At 44.4% G+C, this 24,268-nt stretch overlaps 1 protein-coding gene across 2 annotated transcripts in view; it reads left to right on the top strand.

Moving 5' to 3' along the window:
- Positions 1-23,672, top strand: part of PKP3 (plakophilin 3) — a 67,455-nt gene extending 43,783 nt beyond the window's left edge. For both annotated transcript variants that reach the window (XM_079970234.1, XM_079970235.1), the window contains 12 exons: positions 4,221-4,309; positions 4,779-5,512; positions 6,811-6,934; positions 7,248-7,452; positions 12,812-12,986; positions 13,863-13,980; positions 16,012-16,179; positions 16,999-17,184; positions 18,384-18,537; positions 18,733-18,925; positions 19,590-19,677; positions 20,607-23,672. In XM_079970234.1, the coding sequence (XP_079826360.1) occupies positions 4,221-4,309; positions 4,779-5,512; positions 6,811-6,934; positions 7,248-7,452; positions 12,812-12,986; positions 13,863-13,980; positions 16,012-16,179; positions 16,999-17,184; positions 18,384-18,537; positions 18,733-18,925; positions 19,590-19,677; positions 20,607-20,642 (2,270 nt within the window). In that variant the 3' untranslated portion in view covers positions 20,643-23,672. The remainder of the gene's footprint in view (positions 1-4,220; positions 4,310-4,778; positions 5,513-6,810; positions 6,935-7,247; positions 7,453-12,811; positions 12,987-13,862; positions 13,981-16,011; positions 16,180-16,998; positions 17,185-18,383; positions 18,538-18,732; positions 18,926-19,589; positions 19,678-20,606) is intronic.
- The last annotated feature ends 596 nt before the right edge of the window (positions 23,673-24,268 follow it).

Here is a 24,268-nt window from a genome sequence, read left to right as displayed (position 1 = left end):
CACCAAAAACATTCTACTTGCTGGATTTTGGCTCAGGTCTCTCCCGATGACTCTGCAGCTTCTGAAATACAATCACTCAGTAGCATTATGGCTGCGCTGATAGCTGGTCAACTCCCTTCAGCTATCCAGGAACTGTGCCAGGTTACAGCTTTCTAAAAAGGGCCTTTGTTAAGCAACCATTTAAAAAGTGTTTTAATATTTATACAAAATGAAAGGATGCCTGGGAAAGAAGGAGTGGAGAAAGTTAATGGAGAGGGAACACAAGGAGCTGAAGTTTATTAGCTAGCCCCTCTGTGGGATTGTCTTGCATTTCTGTTTGTTGGAAAGGAGAACCAGTGCAGCCAAGCAAGAAGAAAACCAAGCATTTTGCAGATAAGAAAGTGAGAGGACAGCTCCAAAGCCATTTCCCACACTGTTCTTTGGCACTTGAGTTGTAAACTATGACTATAGGGTCTCTTTTGCGAAGGGCACAGGAAGCAAGTGCCTTTGCTTTGGAGGTTTCCTCTACTAACATTGCCGATGCAAACTTGTTCAGTGCTGATAGCGGTGCTAATGTCCTGGTCTTTCCTTTTCTCTCACCCACAATATGACCTGTGATCAAGGATGGTGTGTGACACAGCTGGGATGTTTTGGCCTACAACTCCCATGATCCCTAGCTAACAGAACCCGTGGTCAGGGATGATGGGAATTGTAGCCCAAAACATCTAGAGGGCTGAAGGTTGGGGATGCCTGCTCTAAGTCATGGTTTGGCTTAGTGTTATGTCCCATCTGGGCCTCTGACAAGTGCAAAGCCAGTACAATTCCCTGCCATTTTCATTTCCCCCTTCTACCTTGCAGTAGCCCTAGGAGGCATACACCTCTGAACAAGGGCACCTTTGATAATCACCACACTAATGTTTTTTAATCATAATGGATGAATAGATCATCTTTCCAAAATGTGTAGCCATTTCCACTTTCTTCCCAAAAAGTGAATGGAGGTGTCATTACCCAGAAGGCACTGTGCCAGATCCCAGTACAGTGTGTTCTGGGATATTATCCAGGAATTCATGCGTAGGTGGAATGTGAACCACTATGCTATTACAATCTGATTAAAAGAGCATCAGAAAACCACCACAAATAAATGGATGACAGGAAAGGGAAGAGCCAAATGCAGTAAGATGGAGGATAACTCATATCTAAGCCTTATGAATTTAAAATGGAAGATGGAGGCCTCTAAATGAGGGTCAAGCAAAGACAAAACAACCTGACATGAGAGAGATAATTGGGGAAGTCAAGAGTCCTATAAAAATGAAATAATACTTTACTTGGCTTAGAAAATAGACAACTCAGAGGGCACAAGCTAAAGTTTATACAATCGTGAATGATGTGAAGAGAATGGAGAGAGAGAAATTATCTACCTTCTCCCATAAGAACAGAACACAAAGTTGCTCAAGGAAGTATTTGGTCTAGGATGAAGAAAAAGTACTTATTCATAGAGTACCGTATTTTTCGCTCTATAAGACGCACCAGACCATAAGACGCACCTAGTTTTTGGAGGAGGAAAACAAGAAAAAAATATTATGAATCCCAGAAGCCAGAACAGCAAGAGGGATCGCTGCACAGCGAAAGCAGCGATCCCTCTTGCTGTTCTGGCTCCTGGGATAGTTGCGCAGCCTGCATTCGCTCCATAAGACACACACACATTTCCCCTTACTTTTTAGGAGGGAAAAAGTGAGCCTTATAGATTACGGTAGTTCATTAACTAATGGTATGAATTACCACGAGTATGGTGATGAGTTCAAGCTTAGCTTACTTTTGATAGCTGTTACCCATGATTGCAAAACTGATTCCCATGTTTTGAGGCTGCATCCCTAGTTTAAGTGAACACCAGCTGTTTGGAAACGAACTGAAGAGTATGATTGTTGCCATTTTTTTGTCTAGTGAGTTTGTCAGAGACACCTGGCTGCCCACATTCTGAGGCAGAATGATGGACTGGCTAGGTAGACCTTTGATCTGAACCAGCAAGGTACTTATTATGCCCTTGTGTTCTTTTTGAAAAGCTTTGAGCCTTTGTAGAGGATGAAGGTGTCTTTGGAAGAACTGACAAGCTCAAAGAGTGGAAGCTAGACAGTTGTCTTGTGGAAAACAAGGAGGTTCTGAAATAAAGGACATTTTTGTAACAGTAATTTACGCTCCAGAAAGTGTGGGACACCTCGATGTGTTTGCGAGCTTTTTGCTATGGTTTTGGCAGGCGCTACAATGGATGGCCTCTCCGAGCTATATAAGGCTTGGCTGCAGGCAAATCCAAATGACTAGGAACATATGGTGGACAAGAGGGACATTGCAAGGGCAATGAGGGATAGCTTTAAAATTAGGTTCAGGTCAGAGACCCTTGACAAGTTATTGGATAATTGGCTATGCAGTCATGATGCCAACAAGCATTTAAGGGTGATAATAGATAACCAACTGAGTCAACAGTTTCATGTAGTGGAGTGAAATGGAGGCCAGTGTAATTTTAGACTGAATTAACAGAAGCTTTCATATCCAGGAATCTATCAAGCAGTAAATAGCCCTGTGCTACTCAGCATTTATCAATGCTCAAGTTAGTGCTAGGATTTAATTTCTGCCAGGGTTCATTCCTAGGATCTGTTTCTAATGACAGGGTTCATCCCTGAGATGTACAAAGTTAGGTTGGCCTAAAGTTCCTCTGTGTAACTGCAGAAAACATATTCCACACTTCTGAGTAACTGTAGTGTCCCCAGAAATGAGTTATCAATAGGAATGAAATATAGATCATAGTGAGAGCAAGGTCCTTAAAGGACATTGGTTAGATAAACCAAGGATGCAATCCCAAAAGCACCCAGGAAAGAACAATTTGGTGCATATAACGTCACTTAGCAAAGGCCTGGGTAGGTGAGAAAAAAGATAAGGTAATCCAGATACATAATCAACTGTTTCCCAACCAGAATGCCTAGGACTAAAGAGGTGACATTGCTTAAGAAGTTAGTACAGGGTTCTGAAGGTAAATAAAATCCTGAGTAAGGCCAGTCCCCGTGTGGTGGAGGATTCATAAGGTCAAAGGTCTGGTGGCTTCCACTTCTCTGAATTCCCTGGGCTGCCATAAGGTATGGAACTATGTCATAGACAGCCACCATGGTCTTTCATCACACAGGCTGCATGGTCTAAGATATATATTGCAGGAAGCCATGACTGTGACATTGAATCTCCCAAATATAGATGGAGGATAGTGGTTTCTGGTGGACAAATAGCATAGACATCATGCTATGTCTTGCTTACAAGTTTTCAGCTAGAAAAAGAATGCTGGATTAGGTGGATTCTTCTTGATGTACCTCTGCCTTTATTTCCAGGAACCATAACTTCTATGTGCAGTGTCTACTACTATCCTCTTCTGGTCCCATGGAGGAGCCCATGTAGCAAGAAGAGCTCTTAGTTGAGCAACTTGCTCAAATCAGAGCTGGAATTAAAAATTTGAGCCTCTGCCTCCAGTCACCTCTCTTAGGCTCCTCCTGCTATGAAGGCCCACCCCCTGGCCTGAGGACTGGGACTTCTCCTGCACTCTATAGCTTCCTACCTGGCACACATTCTTTGCCATTAGACTGGCAAGCTAGTATGAGAGGCACTCAGTTCCATTGGCCCTGGGGAAGATTCCATTTGTGGCTCCATCTCATGTTGTATGAGATGGGCTTCAGTGGTTCCCTGAACCAGCTTTCGAGACAGAGTCAGGAACCTGATGTAGCTCCTAGGCCGGTGATGCTATAGTCTCTATTTTGGTGTCCTGGTCATTCTGGAATCATGACACCCAGGGTAAGCCTGTGGCATTTCCAGTTAACAGGATCTCTCATTTCAGGGTTGAGAATGACCTGTGCCTGGGACCCTGGAGAACTGTTTCCAATCTGAGGGGACAATATTAGGCTAGAACAACCAACCGTGTAACAGTATAAACTAGTTTCCAGGATTAACTGGGAAACATAACATGGGAGTAATTGAAGCCAAGACACTTGTTTTGATTAACATAGAAACTGAGGTCAGCCATGGACCCAGAGTCCAGACCTCTAGAATTTTAAGGGTAAAGTCTGATATTTTCATGCATGTTGTATTTCTCCTTCCAAGTTTTGTCAGCTCCAGCCAGTTGCTGTCCTGCTGCCCCAACTGTTGGACTGTTTGCCAAACAAAGCAATACTGTCCTTGCTAAGTGAGCTCAATGTATTCTTGTCCTGCAGGCGGAAACTCCACCAATGGCCAATGCAGCACTCTGCAGCAGCACTACAGCTCCAGATCCCAGACAAATGGCACAGCCCCCAAAAGCTCTGTAAGTTCAAAAACCCAGCTCTTTCTGCTGCCTATTGATTGCTAATGAACTGCGATTGTGGGTGATGATGACTGTCGTGATGATTACCACCAGTGTTAAAGGAATCTAATTCCCACTTTTGCCCTCCCTGCTTTTGTAAAACTAGTCCCCATGGTACTATGCAATCTTGCAGCGATTGTTTCAGTAAAATATCCCAGTGATGGTGTCAGAGCCAGCTCTGCCAGCTTTTAAGATTCTGTGCAGAGCAGCATGGCTGTTAACTGAGAGCAGAATGTGGCCTGCCAGTTCACTGAGGATGGTGCCCATCAAGGGCAAATAAATGGGTGGTATGGAAAGACCCCACTTGACCTTGCCGCTGGGGTGTGGCATTTGCAGGACAAACCAAATACTCTGCATTATTTCATTTGATAGAAGAATCTATCTCCTTTTGAAAATAAACATTGCACTCCCTTCTTTCCTCCCATTGTAGCTGTACCAACCACCAGCTGGAAAGAAAGGTTACAGCACCATGAAAACTACTAGCTGGTCCTCTCGCTCAGCGGTGGACCTCAGACCCAACAAGAGAATGGCCTCCATCAGCAATGGCGTTGGGCCAAAGGGCCTGGCTTATAGCCCAAATTACGCAATGTCTCAGTCTGCCGGCACTGCCCCCCGCCCCAGGTCTTTTCACGAGCGGAACTACCGGGGGCATCAGAACTATGACACCATGTCCCTGCGCTCCCTGCGCCTGGCAGATGGGCCAGGCAGTCCTGGGGGTGTGGATGACCACTACAGCATTGTGTCTGAGCAGCTGGATCCACTAGCCCAGGCAGCTCTCTACAAAAACCGGGCAGGTGGCGGCTTCAGTAGATCCTACACCTTTGAAAGGCAGATGAGCGCCGGCTCCAATGCAGGCATGAAGGGGCCCATCGACTGGATGGATGGTGTGGAGGCACCGCAGAACAGGCCTGTCATCCGCGCGCCAGCCATGCGCACCTTGCAGCGCTTCCAGAGCAACAACCGCTCCCGCCTTAGCACTGGCACCTATGGCACGGTCCAGGCTTCTCAGGCTGGGAACTCCTATGCAGGAATGATGGAACGCAGTTCCCGTGCCCCCTCTGTGCGCAGCTTGGCTGACTCCAACCACCATTTGCAAGACCTGCGTGCCATTGACATGTACGACGGTCATAACACACTGATGTCTCAGCAGTCCTTCTCTGGAGGGTGAGTGTCCTGCGGTTTACTTGCAGGGTGTGGGGCACTCTGTTCCCAGCGGAGGTGGTCTAAAAAAAGAGGAACAATCAGGGACACAGAGCATAGTGTTCTTCCTGCCTTGGTGATTTTTTTTTATTGAAGTAGTTGATCATCACTTGTTTAATGCTGCTCAGTGAGTCATATGAATGTTGTCCCTCTCTGGAAATATCCCTTTACTCTAGCAGCAAAGTACAACTGATGGTGCTTCAAGGAAGATGATTGGACTTCTACTCTTCTTTCCCCCCATAATTCCCAAACTTCATGTTAGGGTGCTTTGAATGTAACATCCTGAAGCCAAAGCCAAGGCCAGGGGTCAGCAACCTTTTTCAGTCGTGAACCAGTCCACCGTCCCTCAGACCATGTGGTGGGCCAGACTATATTTTGAAAAAAATAATAATGAACAAATTCCAATGCCCCACAAATAACCCAAAGATGCATTTTAAATACAAGGTCACATTCTACTCATGTAAAAACACGTTGATTGAGAAGGCAATTGGGCCGCATCCGGCCCACAGGCCTTAGGTTGCCTACCCCTGGCCAAGGCAATGTGGCAGCCTCTGTCCATCCACTTGTTTATGGCTAGTGGGGTGTTGACTTACAGTGAGGGGAAAAAAGTATTTGATCCCTTGCTAAGTTTGCCCGTTTGCCCTCTGACGAAGAAATGACGAGTCCATAATTTTAATGGTAGGTTTATTGTAGCTGTGAGAGACAGAATAAAAACGGGAAAACCCAGAAACCCATTCTGTAATTCCCTTGGTGGGGGTGGGGTGGAATACTATGCTTTGCTTTCTGTTTTCAGCATATCCATTGTGGAAGCACAGAATCTGGAATCCATTCTGGTATCTTTCATTCTGAGACTCTCCAGTCTCATGATTTTGAAGAACAAAGCATGTTTCTAGCCATTGCAGTTAGGGAAGAAAGGCACAGAACTGCAAGAACCGAATAGTAAGGGTTCAGAAAACAGAGTAAGCCTGGCCAAAGGTTGCAGTTGTTACTCAGTGTGCTTTTCTGCTGTGCTGGACCCTCCTGTCCTTCATGCATGTTTGCACTCTTCTCCTTTGCCATCTAATTCTCAATTCCAAACCCCTCTATCCTTCCCCCTTTTTTACAAAATACTTTTGGTTTTGCAAAAAAAGAAAAGAAAAGAAAAACCCTTTGTATACCTCCAATCTGCAAACATGATAAAATAAAGATATTAGAGCTCTATGTGAATGAGGTGAAGATGGGAAAATGAACACTATCCCCTCTAACTAGGCCTTGGTTTTCAGGTTTGATGACATTGATCTCCCTTCTGCGGTGAAATACCTGATGGCCAGTGACCCCAACCTACAGGTGCTTGGAGCTGCCTACATCCAGCACAAATGCTATAGCGACAATGATGCCAAGAAACAGGTGAGGCAGCAGAGGCATATCCCAAGGCGATACTAGGAACGGGCCATGCCCAGGGCCTGAGCTTGTTTCCCAGGGGGACCAATGTGGACTGCAGGTTTAGTCACTGATACGTCTCATTGAAAAGCCTGCAACAGCACACATTCTGATGCATTGGGCTCTTGCCTGTGGGGATGAGTAAGTTATCTGGAATGAGAACAGAGCAGGCAGCCTTAGGTGGCATGGCATACTGAAAAGTTCCACGCAGAGACCTGCTTTCTTGTTTCTCTCTGACAAGTGTACTACTCTTTCTGTCCCTGTCTCTCTGCCTCAACAGGCTCGCAGCCTCCAAGCCGTGCCCAAACTAGTGAAGCTCTTCAACAACTCCAACCATGAGGTTCAGCGCCATGCCACTGGAGCCATGCGCAACCTCATCTATGACAATGCTGAAAATAAGCTGGCCCTGGTGGAAGAAAACGGGATCTATGAGCTGATGCGCACTTTATGCGAGCAAGATGATGAGTTGCGGAAGAATGTCACAGGTGAGAGAAGTTTGCATCGGGCAAGTTATGATGAGGCAAGCTCTCCAGTGCTTAGAGCTGCACATTATATTTGCCACAGAGCTACTGCCCCAAATAGTCTCCCCATGAGTAGCCCCCTGCCCTACTGTCACTCCTAGGAGTGCTTGCTGCAGCTTGGATTCTGCCTGCCTGCTCTCCATGGGTTTGGCTACCACTGTTAGGAGAGCAGAAACATGGTGGCCCTGATCCTTGTGGTAGTGGTCAGATATTCCAGCAGGAAGGAGACAACATGTCTTGGGGAAACTGTTTTTGGTGGCATCCCCAAGCAAGTGGACCATAGAACCGGGCTCTTAACTCCTGTGTCCAAAAAGGTCAGCATTGCTAACACATGCAACTGACTTTGAACCAGAGCCAAAAACTGCAAGAACATGGAAATACTGTATTTGTTTTATGTTGTACATTTGCGTTTAGCCAGTGGCTACCAGGGCAACTGAAGTAAAATACAAACGACAATGAAATCAATGCAGTACTGCAAAGTCGTAATAAAGCCAGTAAGTAAATCCAAATATGTCTCTATAATTCCTAGAGTCATAGACCACTTGTTCATCAAACTCAGTTTTATCCACACTGACACAGAGTAGCTCTCTGGGGTTTCAGGCAAGTGAGTTATTCGGTTGTTATTTTGATTATGTATTCGTTCATGACTGAACCTAATGGTCAGGGGTCCCTTTACCTTTACCTTTATGCTGATTTTATCCTGTGAACTGCCCTAAGACTTGTGGGTATAGGGCAGTATATCAAACAAACAAACAAACAAACAAACAAATAAATAAATTTCCCATCTCTTCTGGAGGTGCCAGGAATTGAACCTGGGACCTTCTGCATGCAAAGTAAGGGCTTGCCTACATTTGAGCAGTATTTTGCTGTTAATAAATCTACACCCCACCCCACCTTCAAATAAGACTAGATCAGCCCACACCTGCATGTATTTGAATTTGTATATGAAGACCAACTTTGGTCTTTTCCCATGCACCTTAATTGCATTTGGCCCATGAATCACCTTGCCTGCACCTGCATCATCTTTTGCACTGCCCACGATACATTCACATCCGGAACTTTTTTCTCTATGCTGCTCCCCTCCCTTTTGTCCCAGGTCCCCTTCAGAACTAGCCGCTCTCCTACCCCCCACCCCACCCCCTGCAACTCAGCTCAAATTTTCCAGGTGTCTCATTTCTCAATTCACAAAAAGCTTGAAGGCACACTAATCTGTGAACAGAAGAAATCAGCAGGACACTAGCAACTCCCAGTTTATTGAAACACTCTCTGAGCTCAGATTGGCACCCGTGCCCATTCACAAAGAGAACTGGGATAAGCACCAGCAAATCCTCATAGAGGAAAACATAAAACCTGGCAGAATCCGGAGAGCTTCATGGGCTGGGGGAGGGAGTTCCAAATCCTCAGATTACGCACTCTAGTTGCTCTGTATGTCATGGTGTGCAAAGGAAGGTGATAAATATAGGTGGTAGGGAGGGCCAGGGTGTGGGTTGGGACCTGACTCCAGCCTGTCTGCAGCTGTCTTTTGCGCTGGGAGAGAGCAAGGGCACTGAATATAGAGGTCCAGCCAACAGGAGAGATTACATTTGCTTCTGTTACAAAAGGGCCTTCCTAATCCTGCCCAACAGGCTCTGATTGTCTAATCTAATACCAGGCTAATGGGAAAGTTAGGTCTAGGAGCTATGATGCAATGAGCTTTAACGCTTATTACAAGCATGGTGGAGTCTGTGAAAGTGGCTTTAGCTGAATACAATCAGAGGATGGAAAGAGTAATCCCCAGATATCACAGCCCAGGGCATACCTCGTTCTGTGCATGAGATTAGCCTTTTGCTGCTGGTATATATGGATTGGGGGTGGGGAGGAGACAAGACAACTGCATTCTTGCCTGCCTGTAGCTGTGTGTGTGCGCGCACACATGCTGATCTCCCACTTTTTGCAACCCACATGACAAAATTTATAATATGTTTTGTGGGCATGTTTCCTTACCTCTCCTGTATACAGGGTATCCTACTGAGGCATGTCATAGGCAAATCAGTAATCTGAAAACATTTAAAGCAAACGTTGCACTGATGCATTTATTGATTTGTGGTTCCACTTGTCCCAGTCAGACAGGGTGAATTGCTGTGATGTGCAAGGCTCACTTTCTAAATCAGACAAACTTGTTCACTTTGCTAGCTTTTATGTAATAGTTCCCTTCCCTATAATCCAAATCCTTCATCATCACCAGTGCACAATCTCAGTCTGGATAAATCCCATCCAAATCTGCACCATGCCTTTAGTTTTCTCCTGAAGCAGGTTAAAACTCACTCCTTTTATCATGCCTGCCACTCACTGTTTTATGGGAATTTCCTCCCTCGTCTTCTTTATCTTCTCTCACCCAATTACTTGCCTAGCCCTTTCATACTAAAATCTGTATAAATACAGATTTCTTCCTCCAGAACTGCAACATCTTTCCCCCTGGTTTATGTCTTAGTGCTCCCAATCCAGTCCCAACATGAGGTGTATACAGTTAGCTTTGTTTCATGTGTGAATGAATATTGGCTCTTGGAAGCACTCTTGTGGGCTGAACTCTCATTCCTTCTCTGCCTCCACAGTAATGCAAACTCTGTGAGAACCAAGCACTCACTTATCCTGATTTATCTCATTTCTCCATTAAATAGAGCTTCCCTAGTAAAATTTTGATTTCTCCCCATTGCCTATTGTGTTACTCTGTTTCTCAAAATGACTATGCATTTTTTCTCTGGGGCATATTTTAATAGCAGTGTGTGTGTGTGTGTGTGTGTGTTCTGCTTCCTTGAAAATTGTATCTAGAATATCTGTTGATCCTACTAACATAGTGGAACCAGGGGTCCATGCACACCAGCACTGACACTTTTCTTGCCCTGCCCCTTGCCTCAGCAGCACCTTAATGTGCTGGGAGCCTGGTGGCTGCTCTGATTCCAGCCCTTTACAGCCTTCCTGCCAGTGCTACTCACCTGTGAATTCAAGTGGGAGCTCATAGTTGCATTTGCCATTCAGCTTACCCGATCGGAGCAGTGCCTTATGAGCCCATGTCAGAGCTAGGGGAAGAGGGAGCCCAGTGGTTGTAGCCCAAGGAACTAAGTGATGGTGGGTATTGGGGGGGCTGGTTTGTGCTGGGGGACACTGCGGGCAGATGGCCCAGCACTCCCCTCCAAAAGATGGTGCTGGGCCTGGCTGAGGATCTGGTCTGTTTGTTGATGTAGAGCATCCCAGTAGAGGTAAAGAAAAAAGAGCAAGCTGGTCAGGACAAAGCTGAGCAAGTCAGACATTATCCTGTCAGTACTGCAGGAAAGATCTCAGGTTTGAGGAACTGCAACAGGGAAGAGGTTAGATGAGTTCCTGGAAGAACACGGTTGACACATGGCAGAGCCTGCAGGGCTGTCTTGCTCCAACAAGTTTGTGTGACTCAACCATTCTTGTCTTTGTAGTAAAGCATCCCAGTAATGTTGACAGTCTTACAGGGCTTGGATCCATACAAGTTTCTACATGGTGTCTGTCTGCATCTTTCTCTTGCTGTCATTTCTTGGAGGAGTTGCTGGGGCTGCTGTTTGGTCTCATCCTGTCACTCAGGCTGATTTGCGTGGTTAGCAGATAACAGCTCAACATTCTAATATTTTCATCTATGGAGGGCCCACTGAAATTAGCAGTTATCTTACACACACACACATGTTGATATTTGTACTGGGATGGAACCTTCAAATGATCCATTTGCCACAAGGAATCAACACTTCAAGCACCCGTTCCAAAATAGCTAAGTATACCCTTGGAAACCATATGAATAGAAGGAAGTGCTGCCACCACAAGGAGATCAGAATATGTCCCCCTTTTTGAACGGTGCATTTTTGTTCATTTTGAAATTTCTGTAGTTGTGGATTTGAGCTTTGAAAACGTGCCAGAACAAATAGATCTTAAAAAAAAAACAAAAAACAACCCGCCCAGTATTTTATATATTTAAATAACCACAGCATCATGTGGTACATCATTTTCACAATACTAATGTAGATAGAAAATTGTCTTTGTTTCATTTGATAAGTAGGAAAGTAATGTCTTCTTACTTATCCCAGGATATCAGTCCAAAGAGTTTCATGTTTGTATATTGGAATCCTGAGGCCACCTTGCCCATTGAAGAAAAGCATACAACTGAGTGGCAAATACAGCTATTCTTTTGAAATTGCTTCTTGCAAAATTTGCAGAGCAGATACTTGGATTTTCAGTGCTTTGTTATTTTATCCCTTTGGAACTGGTTAATTGCTTTGCAGGGTTTATAAGAAGGTTTTGAACATGGTTGATTGATATTTGCTTTTTTACATTGATTTTCCAATTCACTTCAACTGTACTTTAAATAGCATAGTGTGGGAGGCTGCTTGCTAGCTACTCTTAATGTTTAAAGGGATGGCTGTCTGGAGATGTCAAGACCAACTTCAAGGAAACACCCTATACAGTACATAGAACCCCAAATCAAATGAAGTATGATGAGTTCCAGTAAAACCATTCAGCAGATAGCAAGCCATGTGCTATTCAGAGATTCATAGGAAAGGAACATATAGCAAGCTGCCTTATATCAAGTCAGAACACTGGTCTGTATAGCTCAGTGTTGTCTTCACTGACTGGCAGCAGCTCCCAAGGGTTTCATATGGGGGAGATTTCCAGCCCTACCTGGAGATGCTGGGGATTGAACCCTGGGACCTTTCTGCATGCAAACCAGATGCTCTGCCACTGAGCTACAGTTCTTCCCTTTATGAAGAACTGAAGAAAATAAGGGCCTGGGGCTTGAGGTACCTTGTTTCACAGCTCTGCTCAGAGAATAGGTGCGCTGGGTGACCTTGAGAAAGTTGCCCTGTGCCAGCCTGGTGACATGGGGAAGCCACTGTGGCAGATTGCCATGTTTCCACATGACAAGTATTTGTGGGAATGCTTTGAAACACCTTTTAGGCCTGGGTTGTCCCAGGAAGTGGCAGGCCAAGTCAAGGGATGTCAGAGCCTTCATAGGACTGATCTCCACAACCTGCTGTTTTGCTGGCACATGTCAGGAAATGTTCCTGTAAACTGGGCCTCAGTTGTCTATCTGTGAAGCTAAAGTATGTGTGGGCTAACTTGCAGGTTTATTCTGACGACAAGAGCGTAAAGACTGTGAAGCATTTTGCACAGTGATGATGATTTAATAGGACATGGGAGCCACCTAGGCATGAAAAAAACACACTACTTCCTGCTTAGTTCCTCAGAAAGCTGTGGATTTCCCCATCTTGTGGAGTAGTGGTTTCTGTAGTGAAGTTTCCTTACACATCCTTGTCTCATTGTTCTGCAGGCATCCTCTGGAATCTGTCTTCCAGCGATAACCTCAAGGACCGCCTGGCCCGTGACACGCTGGAGAAGCTCACAGACATGGTCTTGATTCCCCTCTCTGGGACAGGCAATGCTGCTCTTATCCAGCAAAATGCCTCAGAGGCAGAAATCTTCTACAATGCTACTGGCTTCCTCAGGTATTTCTCATTACTAAATTAAAGACATATTCCATGGCTATTGGATCCTTATAATACCTTATAGCTTGGGAAAGCTATGCATGATGTGGCAATATTTCAGTATCCTCGGTGAAGCAATATTAAAGAAACAGAGCCAGCGCTGCTTTTACACTGTGAAAGCTTCCATGGCAGGTCAAAGTGGTCCATAGTGTAAGCTGGCACCAATGTTGTCATTCGCACTCTGTCCTTCTCTTAGTTCATTGCTGCTGACTAAGATGGCATGAACAATGAATTGGTGCACCATCCAGGACAGAAGCAAGGGGTTGGGAGGGGACTGTTAAACAATGCACTTTGGTTAAGCAATGTTTAACTGTTAAACAATGCACACAATGAAACGGCACTTTTGATTTTTAAAGCCAAGAACGTCACACTTATTAGCGGTGTCTATGAATAGCTTATGGGGCTGTGTCGTGGATTGTAAAATGGGCCACTTTGACTGACAATGCAGCCCTGCCCATTTCTCTTTGCAAGGATCTCATTTGGCTGCCCCTGACAGTGAGACTCAAAGTGCACTCCTAACTATGTTTACTCAGAGAAAATTTCCATTGAATTCAACAGGCCTTGCTCTCAGGTAAGTAGGGTTAGGTCTGCAGCCTACTTTTGGGGTTCCATTGTCAAGATCATGTTCTTTCTCTGCCTTATACATATACAGCTGCCAGGTCAAGCAGAATAATTTACCCGAGAGATGCTGCTTCCCTCTGATATGTACCTGGCAGAATCTCCTGCTTTCTGTATTTAGTATATTATTTAGTTTGACCTTTTTAAGATGTGATGGCGGGTCTCAGGTGACAGGAATATTATTCCCTGTGATGACATGCTTTTGTGTTTCCCTTCTAGGAATCTTAGCTCTGCCAGCCAGCAAACTCGTCAGAAAATGCGTGAATGCCATGGGCTGGTAGACTCCATGGTCAATTACATTAATAGCTCACTAGAAGTAGGGAAGTCAGAGGACAAGGTGAGTCCTCCCCTTGTTAGCTGGTTGTCTTGTAATGTGCTGTGGCTGTGGCTGAACCATTATCTACACAAGGCCAAGAGATCTTTATTCCAAAGCCAAGTTCTCTGTGGTTATTCTTGTACATGTAAACAGTTGTGATGTGGAATGATTTCTCCCTAAATCATTGAGGGCCATCTTCTTAAGCCGAGGTTGTGGTTTCATTCTTCTGTACCAAGCTGGGCGATGCTTTTATTCCTTACATCCACCAGATCTGTTCTTGTCAGGTGGTGGCAGAGAAGCAGCAGACTTCTAGATCCCGGCTCATGTTCTAATCAAGAGTAATTCTGTTTTGGAAATTACTCTGTTTTTAAAGAGAGCATGCAGAAGGCATCTGTTTCTTAAGCCATCTTAATCATAATACAGGAAGGGCAAAACATACATCAATTATCCATGGATGCTGCTGGCTTTCAGAGTATTATTCTCTGGTATGACTGCCTCACGCATGTGTGGTGTAGTGGTTAAGAGCGGTAGTCTCGTAATCTGGGGAACCGGGTTCGCTTCTCCGCTCCTCCACATGCAGCTGCTGGGTGACCTTGGGCCAGTCACACTTCTTTGAAGTCTCTCAGCCCCACTCACCTCACAGAGTGTTTGTTGTGGGGGAGGAAGGGAAAGGAGAATGTTAGCCGCTTTGAGACTCCTTAAAGGGAGTGAAAGGCGGGATAGTCTGCCTCAAGTAGGAGACCTCGCCCTAAATCGGTGGGGAGAACCTTTGCCCCCTCCCCCCATATATTACTGTATAACAGCTGTCATCATCACTGGCCCACTGGCCTTGCTTGCTAGGGCTGATGGGAGTTGTAGTTCAGCAACTTCTGGAGGACCCAAGATTCTCCACCCTTGCCATATGTCAAAACTTCCTTTGTTACTTTTCCTGACATGAGCTCTTCACACAGACTTTGGGAAGCAGTCCAAAGACACGGCAAGCCACTTCACACATTACACGTAGACAAAGCAAGGTCTGCCAACAAGTGTACACTCAGATTGGTGCTACAGCCAATCACAAGGCGTGTGTGTGTTAAATGTGTTTTTTACACTTTTCAGTTTAGACATACATATGGAATTTTTGGTGTACAACCAAAAATGGAAAGTGTAAAGCAACCCTTATTCATGTAGTGTAGTGAACAGAGCATCAGACTAGGGCTGAAATGTCCTTGGTTCAGATCTGCCCTTAGCAATGAAACTCGCAGGATGATCTTCAGCCAAGCACTGATACTTGGCTAACCTACATCACAGAAGACCATGTATGCTACAATGGGGACCTTGGAGGAAGGGCAACATAAAATACAAGAAAGAATAAAAGTCGTATTAGCTTGTAAGTGGTCAGATAAGAGTATATTGAATTCTTCCATTAAAATTCAGGGTATCTGCAGCAACAAGTTAGCTAAAATGTGATGTGTGGGTTTAAAAAGACTTGAATTTGACTGTTTCTATACATCTAAGTAAAATAATCTAAGTTTTCTGTAGACCATGAAATAATGCATTTTTCTGTGCCTGGGCTGCACTGGTTCAATACAATCAAATATGCTTGGTTGCTCCTTGGGTCAGAGCTGCCTGGGAATCTCCATTCCTAGCCTTTCTCATTCTTGGCAGAAGTGTAGTGCAGATGTCTCCAAGCACAGATGTAGCCCATATCCCTTATCCTGACTCCAAAGCCAGTGAGGAGTCTTCTTGTAAGCTGCTTCCAGTAAAAAACTGGAAAGGCAAAATATAAATTATGTGTGTGTGTGTGTGTGTGTGTGTGTGTATGCATAATATTTTACATTTGGGGCTTCTCCAAATTTTTGCCTGAGGCAGCTGACGAGAAGAATCAAACACAAATACATAAAATACTGAAATCTACATAGAATAGCATCTTATAATACAATCCACGGCAACCACTTAAAAACATAATTCCTTAAGGGCTTGCCAAAAGAAAGAAAAGGAAATACTTTGCATTGGAAAATTTGCTGTAAATGGTTCGTTTAAAAGCACACCCCGCTTTTGTTGTCCCTACAGAGTGTAGAGAATGCCGTCTGTGTACTGCGCAACCTCTCCTACCGTCTCTATGATGAGATGCCTCCTTCTGCACTCCAGAGACTGGAAGGCCAAAGGAGGGGCGAGGGGCCAACCATGACTAGCGAGCTGGTTGGATGCTTCAGCCCACAGGGCAGGAGAGCTCGAGAGGTGAGAGGGCAAATGGTGTTATTATGGGGGATAGAAAGAAGGGCCTGGCAGCAAGTGTTGCTTAAGGTAAGGAATTGCTGCATTGTGTTTTTAATATTGGGTTGGGAGCTGCTCAGAGTGGCTGAGGAAACCCAGCCAGATGGGCGGGGTATAAATAATAAATTGTTATTGTTATTATGTTAAGAGATGGTGAAGTGAGCCTATGAAGGGGTCTGTTCATTTGAAGTCTGCATAGCTTAATTTGTGCCCGGGCTCTGCCCAAACATGTGTTTTTATTGTTGCCGCTCACCCCCCACCCTCAGAATATGAAGTAAGAGTTTGTTAAAGTATCCCTGAAAATGTGAAGACATTTTCCTTGGTTCTGAGTAACTACAATGAAACCCCCAATTTCAGAGATGAGTGGGAAGAACTTTCAGATCAGTAGTTGTTGCCTTGATCCTCATCATGCCTGTTGCTCGAACTAAGCACTAGGATAGAAGTTGCTTTTCAGGGTGTGAGGGTGACATCCCCCAAGGAGATCCAGAGCGTTATCAGTGGAGGTGTAAGCGCCTTCCAGTATTTTCACATTGAATGCTGGGAATTAATGATACAGTGAAGTGAACACATGCAAAGCAATTATGAAGCGAGTAAGATCCCGAAATAGACTGAAGTGGATTTAAGGCGTGAGAAGCTGTATCCATAGAAATGGATGACAGCCATGGTGGAAACAGTGCATGAGCTGAGGTCTGGGCGAGGTATGAAGGGGGTGATATGGTAGAAAACGGTTCTCTAGACCCCCATAGAATGGTCATTGAACATTCTCTCTCTTTCCCTCCCAAGCTCCACATGAACTCAGACATTGTGACTTTCACAGAGGTCTCTAAGGATCCCAAAGGGATGGAGTGGCTGTGGAACCCTCAAATTATAGGAGTGTACAACAGGCTGCTACAGAGATGTGAGCTAAACAAGCACACCACGGAGGCAGCCTCTGGGGCTCTTCAGAACATCACAGCAGGAGACCGGAGGGTAAGGTTAACAGCTTGAAACATCCCACCAAGAGTCTTGTTGGGTACACTGGGATAAAATGGTGTGAAATTAAGCAGGGTGAATGCGGCTCAAGAAAGTGTTCTCAGTCTATCACTTAGAGGGTTGTTTTTTTAAGATGGCAAACTTTGAAGACTAGCTAAAAACTGTTGAACTGATAGGACTTTTCTACCCATTGGTGGAATATTGTATATATTCTATTGACTTACACACTCAAGGGGAAGGCTCTGAGCATTTCCCCAGCTTCTGTTTCGTAATACTGACACCGCCACAGCCTAAAGGTTTCCTAAACAACATGAAGAGAAGGTGCCTGTGAAGGAACTTCCCTTGCAGGCTGTGCCTGCCTTACCTTCCTTAGACCTGAACAGGCACTGCTGTGAGAATTCACTCTCCATGTCACAGATGATGAGAAGAAAGGCATTCATAGGTGGCTTGTGCAAAATTTGAAAAGAGATGACAAGGCCTCCCTTACCTACTTGAATCCAAAACATAGCTAGGACAGAAAAGACTAAGAACCAATAGATCATTCAGCACTGGGAGTAGATGAAGGGGAAGGCCAGACAGACTTCTCTGTTTGCAGTGTCCCAATACTTCTTGTAGGTATATAGGTCAATAGTTCTTAACCGTTTTGGCCCACAGACCCTTTTGAGGATTTGATGAAAGCTATAGACTTCCTTCCCAGAAAAATGCACATAAACACACACACATGCACACAAACGTTTGTTGCAATGGAGGGGTAGGGTGTTTTTTTGCACTTTGTTCACAGACTTCCTGAAGCCCATCCATGGACCTTTGGTTAAGACTCCCTAATGTAGGCCAATGAAAATATTTAAATAGTTTTGGAAGTGTACTTTGAAGGAGAAAGAATAACCAAATATCAGTGCCAGTTCTGTCATTTGTCATAACTAGCTCTCCCCAATTCACAGTTGGGAGGAAAGCTTCCCGTTCTATTTTCCCCTCACCCCTGAAGAATAACCTGATGCTTTCTATGCTGCAGCACTAAATTGCTGTGGAAACCTGCCATGGAGGCATCTTAAACACAAGGGTTTTTGATAAACAATGTTGCAGCAATAAGCAAAGGAAATGTGGGAATCTCTCTCCCCACATCTGCAACTTGAGCTCAGATGCTTTATTGACTTGGCTAACAACTCATCCTCTTGCTGGCTCCTGTTTCATTGTAGTGGGCTGGTGTCCTCAGCAGAGTGGCTTTGGAGCAAGAGAGGATCCTGAACCCAGTGCTGGACAGAGTCCGCACAGCTGACCATCACCAACTTCGTTCACTGACGGGACTGATTCGGAATCTCTCCCGGAATGCGCGCAATAAGGATGAGATGTGTGAGTGTCATTCCAATTGGAAAATATAGCAAAGGTCACCATCCCAGGACCTGGAAGAAAGCTGGGAGGCACTGTCCTCCATGCAGAATGACCTTGCCTACTCCATGCACACAGTGTTTCTGGTGCGTGTCCCATTCCTTGGGGCTTCACCTATAGTCACCTGCATCACTGATCAGTTTTGTTTTTGATTTGCAGCAACCAAGGTGGTGAGTCATTTGATCGAGAAGCTCCCAGGCAGCTCTGGAGAGAAGTGGCCTCCAACAGACGTGGTTGTCAACATTATTGCTGTGCTGAACAACTTGGTTGTGGAAAGCCCTGTTGCTGCACGTGACATTGTCTACTTTGATGGCCTGCGGAAGCTATTCTACATCAAGAAGAAAAGGGACAGGTGGGGAAGACCTGGGGATTCCTCCTCCAATTCCATATGCTGACACCACCAGTTGAATTCCCAGAACTCCATATTCAGTCACATTTTAGGCCATCTGGCTGCTCTATACCATTGCAAGGGTGTGAAATTAGTCCACTTGCTGCTAAACAGTACGTCCTCCTGTCTAAATTTCTATTAAGGGGAGTGTTTGTGGATTTGCAAAGCTGTGAGTCTGTTCCTACAGCCCATGCCCATTTGTTAAGACAGACCCATTTTCTTCCAGAAGTGTAGCCCAAGCCTATTGGATGTATCACTGAATTTAGTAGGGCTTAGTCCTAAGTACGTGGGAGGAATTCAGCTGAGTTGTCCCCCCTCTCTTCCTCTATGCGCTTACATTTGCTCTGGAAGATGGGGGGAGCCCCCCAGAACAGGTTTAGGGGGCACAAGGGGGAAGGAGAGTAGCTAAATCCCACTGCACAAGCAGACCTTGTTCCTTGTGTCCATACCCCACTTAGCGTTATGTGGAATTCCTCACTATGTGTCTAAGGGTTGCTACCTTAATTCTCAGTGGTTCACTAATAGACATGATGTAACCTAGTATAAAATCCACCAATAGTTTATGAAGGAAGAGAGTCTATGTCTTAAAGTGCACTTGCAATGTGTTGTGACTGTTTTTATTCTCCAGCTCAGACAGTGAGAAGTCGTCGAGAGCTGCTTCCAGCCTCCTGACCAACATGTGGCAGTACAGCAAGCTTCATCGGGACTATAAGACGGTATGTTCCTTCCTCCCAATTACGTAGTGAACTTACAGGGGAAGAACTGACTTCCTGCCCAGTCTAGAGGGGGAAGTATGGTTGCCCCTTCAAGTCCTGCTGCAGTGTGAAAGCTTGCACTCCTGGACATCCACATCACAAGAGAAATGACTTCATAGGGTGCCTGTGCTGCAATATGCATGAGTAGATTTCTGATTCTAGAAGAGGGAGAAGAGGTATCTTCTAGATATGATCAGCTACAAAGGCCAGCACGCCTGTATTAGTAGTTGTTTTCTGGAAGGAATTTCAGTACGAATAGTTTGTCATGGAGGTGGAAGAAAACATATACCTGCTCTACGCCCCTAATCCGAACCACTATTAACAGTATGGGAGCCCACCCTATACCCCTTTGCATCTAACTTTAACAAGGGATGCTTAGTGAGTACCTGCTGTGCTTTGGGTTTGCCCTATAGTACTGAATAGGAAAGTGACAGAGATGTGCTGTTTGTTCAGCTTCCATTTTGGCCTTAGCTGAGGATATTGCCTCAAATAGATCAATAACCTATAGTTTTAGTCCAGGAATCATGGCACTTATCTAAGGTGTCAGGAATGTGTGTCCTCCTAGGGCTTGGTAAGTGCCACTTGTTTTTAGGGCTCCCCCTTATTTTAAATGTTTGAACATTTTAGCACACTATTAGAACATAACACATCACCCTTATTTCCCATGGTGGGGGGCTTCCTTTTCAGCCATCAGGCACAATAAACTTCTCTTATGAGGGAGGAGGGGGCACCCCCTGCTGCAAGTCATTCTCTTCTGCAGTATCACAGATATGAATTCTAGATTAGCAGTTCTTTTGAGAATCTGTGCCATCTTGGGTGTTATATCAATAGGGCACTGGTGGGTGGAATGATGTGCCCTTGTGATATTTTTCTTCTTCTGTGTTTTACAGAAGGGCTATCGAAAAGAAGACTTTGTTGGCCTGTAAAGAAAAGGGAATGCAGAAATGGACTGTCCAGCCCTAACCCTTCATGAAATTTGTAGTGAATCACCATCATGGACTGTGCCGCCGCTGCATGAAGCTTGCCCTCTGCAGCTTCCCTCCTTTTTATAGATCTCAGGCCAATTTGGCTGGTGTGCCTTATTTTTTAATTATTCATTAGTGTTTCTTTTTCAAGCCTGCTGGAAACTCATCATCTTCTGCTGGCCATCTTATCTTCATAAAAACAAATCTTAACTGTAAAGACGTGAGTCAGCATCCAGGCAAATTCTCAGGACTCTCCTTCTCCTTCACATCTTGTACTGGATGCCCTTGGATCCCCAGTCATTATTTGAAATTCACAAACACTCACGTCATGGCAGGACTTCCAGTCTTGGGAAGGATGCTGAGGGGCCTTCCTTCTCCCTCCTAAAAGTCCTGCTGTTCATAGGTCATTCCCCACCATCCTCTCTGAACCCCTAAAATGATGGGCTTCCTTTTCACTTTTAAAGATCTAGGAGATCCTCTTTTCTTGAGGCATGGATCAATTTTAATGAGAACTATAAGCTCTACATATATGACACCAGAAAACCACTTGTTTCTGGTGGTATTGAACCTGTTAATGGAATTTTGAGGGATAAATGCAATGTTTAAAGTTAGCACTGACCAAAAAGTAGGGCAAGAATGCTTTGGCATATAGTTTTATGGTGGAATTGGGTGACGGATTTTTTCATTTTAATTAGTTTGTATGGTCAATAGCAGGTATCCTGAAGACGGGATTTTCTGGAGCTACACACACTGTATATGTGTACTGTTTCTGTTTGGGTGATAGCACTGGTGAAGTAAGAGGTGGGTGGGATTATGCAAAAAGGGTGCTGGCTGGCTTAGAACCTGCTGGGGAAAAAGAGGTCCTTGGGCTGGTCTCTGGCCAGCTTTGCGCAAAATGTTACTTTGGCTCTATGCTGGCAGGAATGCCTTGGTGGCTATAAAGTGCCAGGTACTGGCCCACTGAACTGTATTTGATTCTAGGGTAAAACCAACACTGGCTGGGATAGAATATGTTAAGGCACAAGATGAACGGATTAAAGTTTTAGTAATATTAAGCTGTCTTTTGTGTGCCAGTATTCTACATGAAGGAAGTTACATAACAACTAATTCACAGTAGCTTTCACTCAGGGGTATATCCTTCCTGCAGTCAAATGGCAGATTACTGGAATGTCCTATCAGAATGTTGGCTAAAGGGGAAGTTACTACAGAGGCTGTGATGGCAGACAAATATTGGTTATGGCTGTCATCTGGTACCTGTTTAGGCCAATGGGGAAGCTGGAGGCTGTAGGATCTAGTACTAGTCCCACTACATGCTATGTCCACCAATCTGACAGGCTTTTTTCACTGCCTAGCTGAAAGCCATTGATTGAGAAGGTTTCTCTTACTGGAGTAGTTGTGCTATTAACTGCACTACCTTTCACATAAATCAGCAGCAGCTCTCGGTAGCTGTCACTATCAAAGTGAGTCATGCAAATACTATGGGTGGTATTCAACTAATTTTTACTCAAGAGTAGACCTATTAAAATACTTGGCCTAATTTAGCCATGTTCATTTACTTTAAGAGACAAGCTGCTCTTGGAATGGCAGCTGATTTCAGTATTTGGGAGGAAAATAACTACCCCAGCATCCTCTCTCTGACGTTCTTGCTGTAATTGTTAAAATTTGTACCCGGCATAGATATGAGACCAGACTCTGCTCAGCCACAACGGGAAGCCAAGATGGACTCGAGGGGCAATAAGAGGGAATAAGTTTCTCCTGTACATACTGTATATAGAATGCTTTTGTTTTTACTCAGTATAGTGGATAGGCTATTATCTTGTAAAATTGCTGCTTTTAACAACTCATTAACTTTGACAGCATTATGTATGCTTCCTTGGAAATCACAACTGTGCAACTGAAAAGCTGAAGTCACCTTAAGAAAGTGAATTAAGCAGCTGGCATCTTGTTTTAGTAAAATAGCTACCTTTGCATGGTGCATAGTGATGTCACCAGTTCCTCCAACATCTGACACTCTTCCTATTTTCAGAGGTGATCATCTGTATATAAAAACTGAGGAAACAGCTCCCCTAATTTCCAAGTAAGGATGGATGTTATTGTAGAACTATCCCTTTGGAACACACACACTCAAGCATAGAAGTAGAGCTGTTATCTCTTAACAACTGTCTGGGAGAGGGGAGGAGCCAAACGTATCAACAAATGCACATAGCTCAGCAAGTTAAGCAGGTAATTAAAACTTGCTAATTTGCCAGTCTGCTGCTTCTACTAATGTTGTTCGCCAAAGACCTGCCTCTGCTCTCCACAAAGAGGCACAATCATCCCTATTTTGTTTGTCAAATGAGAAGCCTGGGTGCAGGATTGAAAGCCTTAGCCATGAACACAGGGAGAAAAGTGGAAAGACAAGTCATTTTGTGAAGATGGCCACAGCCTTTGGCCCATTTGCTGGTAAAATACACCTGGTTAAAGTTTAAATTGTAATGAACATGGCAAGTAGTAACTATACCTTTGGATTATCTCTTAGATATGCTCTTAAGAGCTCATTTAGTTCCTACCTTTGTTCATTAGGCTCTTCTCTAACTTCTGAAATAAAAATATTTCAATATTATATATTTCTGTTTGTTTTATGAGAACCTGAAGCACTGAAAGATAGGCATGTTAAATGCTACATCAAAGAACATGTGGGTGAAAGGACTGAGTCTTCTTCAGTGCCTCTGCTAGAGAGAAATATACCACAACTGGCAAAACAGCTCACTGACCCATCAGGTGATCAGACTCAGTGGTGCAGTATACAAGGAATTCCATCCAGTACAGCATTTCTCACCCCTGTATGACATGTTGCACCTGCAAAAATTCTGTTTCCTGTACAACTATTAAGAACCTTGTCTTCCTCTGAATCTGGCAATCTTTTGCACACTTTTGAGCATGCTCAGTGCATGCTCTCTAATTCTGAGCAGACTCATTGATGTTGCTAAATAAATAAAGGCTTTGACCATTTATTGCTGTTACTTTTTCTTGTTATGCTATATTCTACATGTGTCAGTGGCATGTATACTTTGAGTTTACCACTCAGGCTTACCATTCTGTCTCCGGAGAACTCCGGGAATTGTGATTCCATGAACTGGGTAAAGGCTCTAGAACAGAATCCTCCACACCATCACCAAAATACAATTCCCAGGATTTTTTGAGGGAAGGCACAACTGTAATGAATATCTATCATGGAGAGAATATGTAACACCTTGAAAAACTGAAAATGCCCAGAGGATTACCTGTATCCACATAGAAAATGGCAGCTGGCATGCTCAAAGAACTACAAAAGACTTATGATACAGGACTTTTTTGCATTCAGAAACCATGTTGACTATTCCTCAAAAAGGCTTGTCTTCAGTAGCTGTAACAATTCTCTCTTTAACATCCTTTTCATGATTTTACTGGAAGATATCTTTTTAAAGGGCTTCCCTACAAAAACACACACACACACACACACACACACACACAGAGAGAGAGAGAGAGAATGGCTATCCTTTAGTTAGCCTAGTTATAGTGATAGATTGCATATCTTTATTATTTAATGAATCTTGGGTGCATTTCAA

This window comes from Podarcis cretensis (assembly GCF_951804945.1).
Source record: "Podarcis cretensis genome assembly, chromosome: 1".
In the NCBI taxonomy this organism is placed as follows: Eukaryota; Metazoa; Chordata; class Lepidosauria; order Squamata; family Lacertidae; genus Podarcis; species Podarcis cretensis.
The sequence above is the reverse complement of the archived record's forward strand: the minus strand, read 5'-3'. Positions and strand labels throughout refer to the sequence as shown.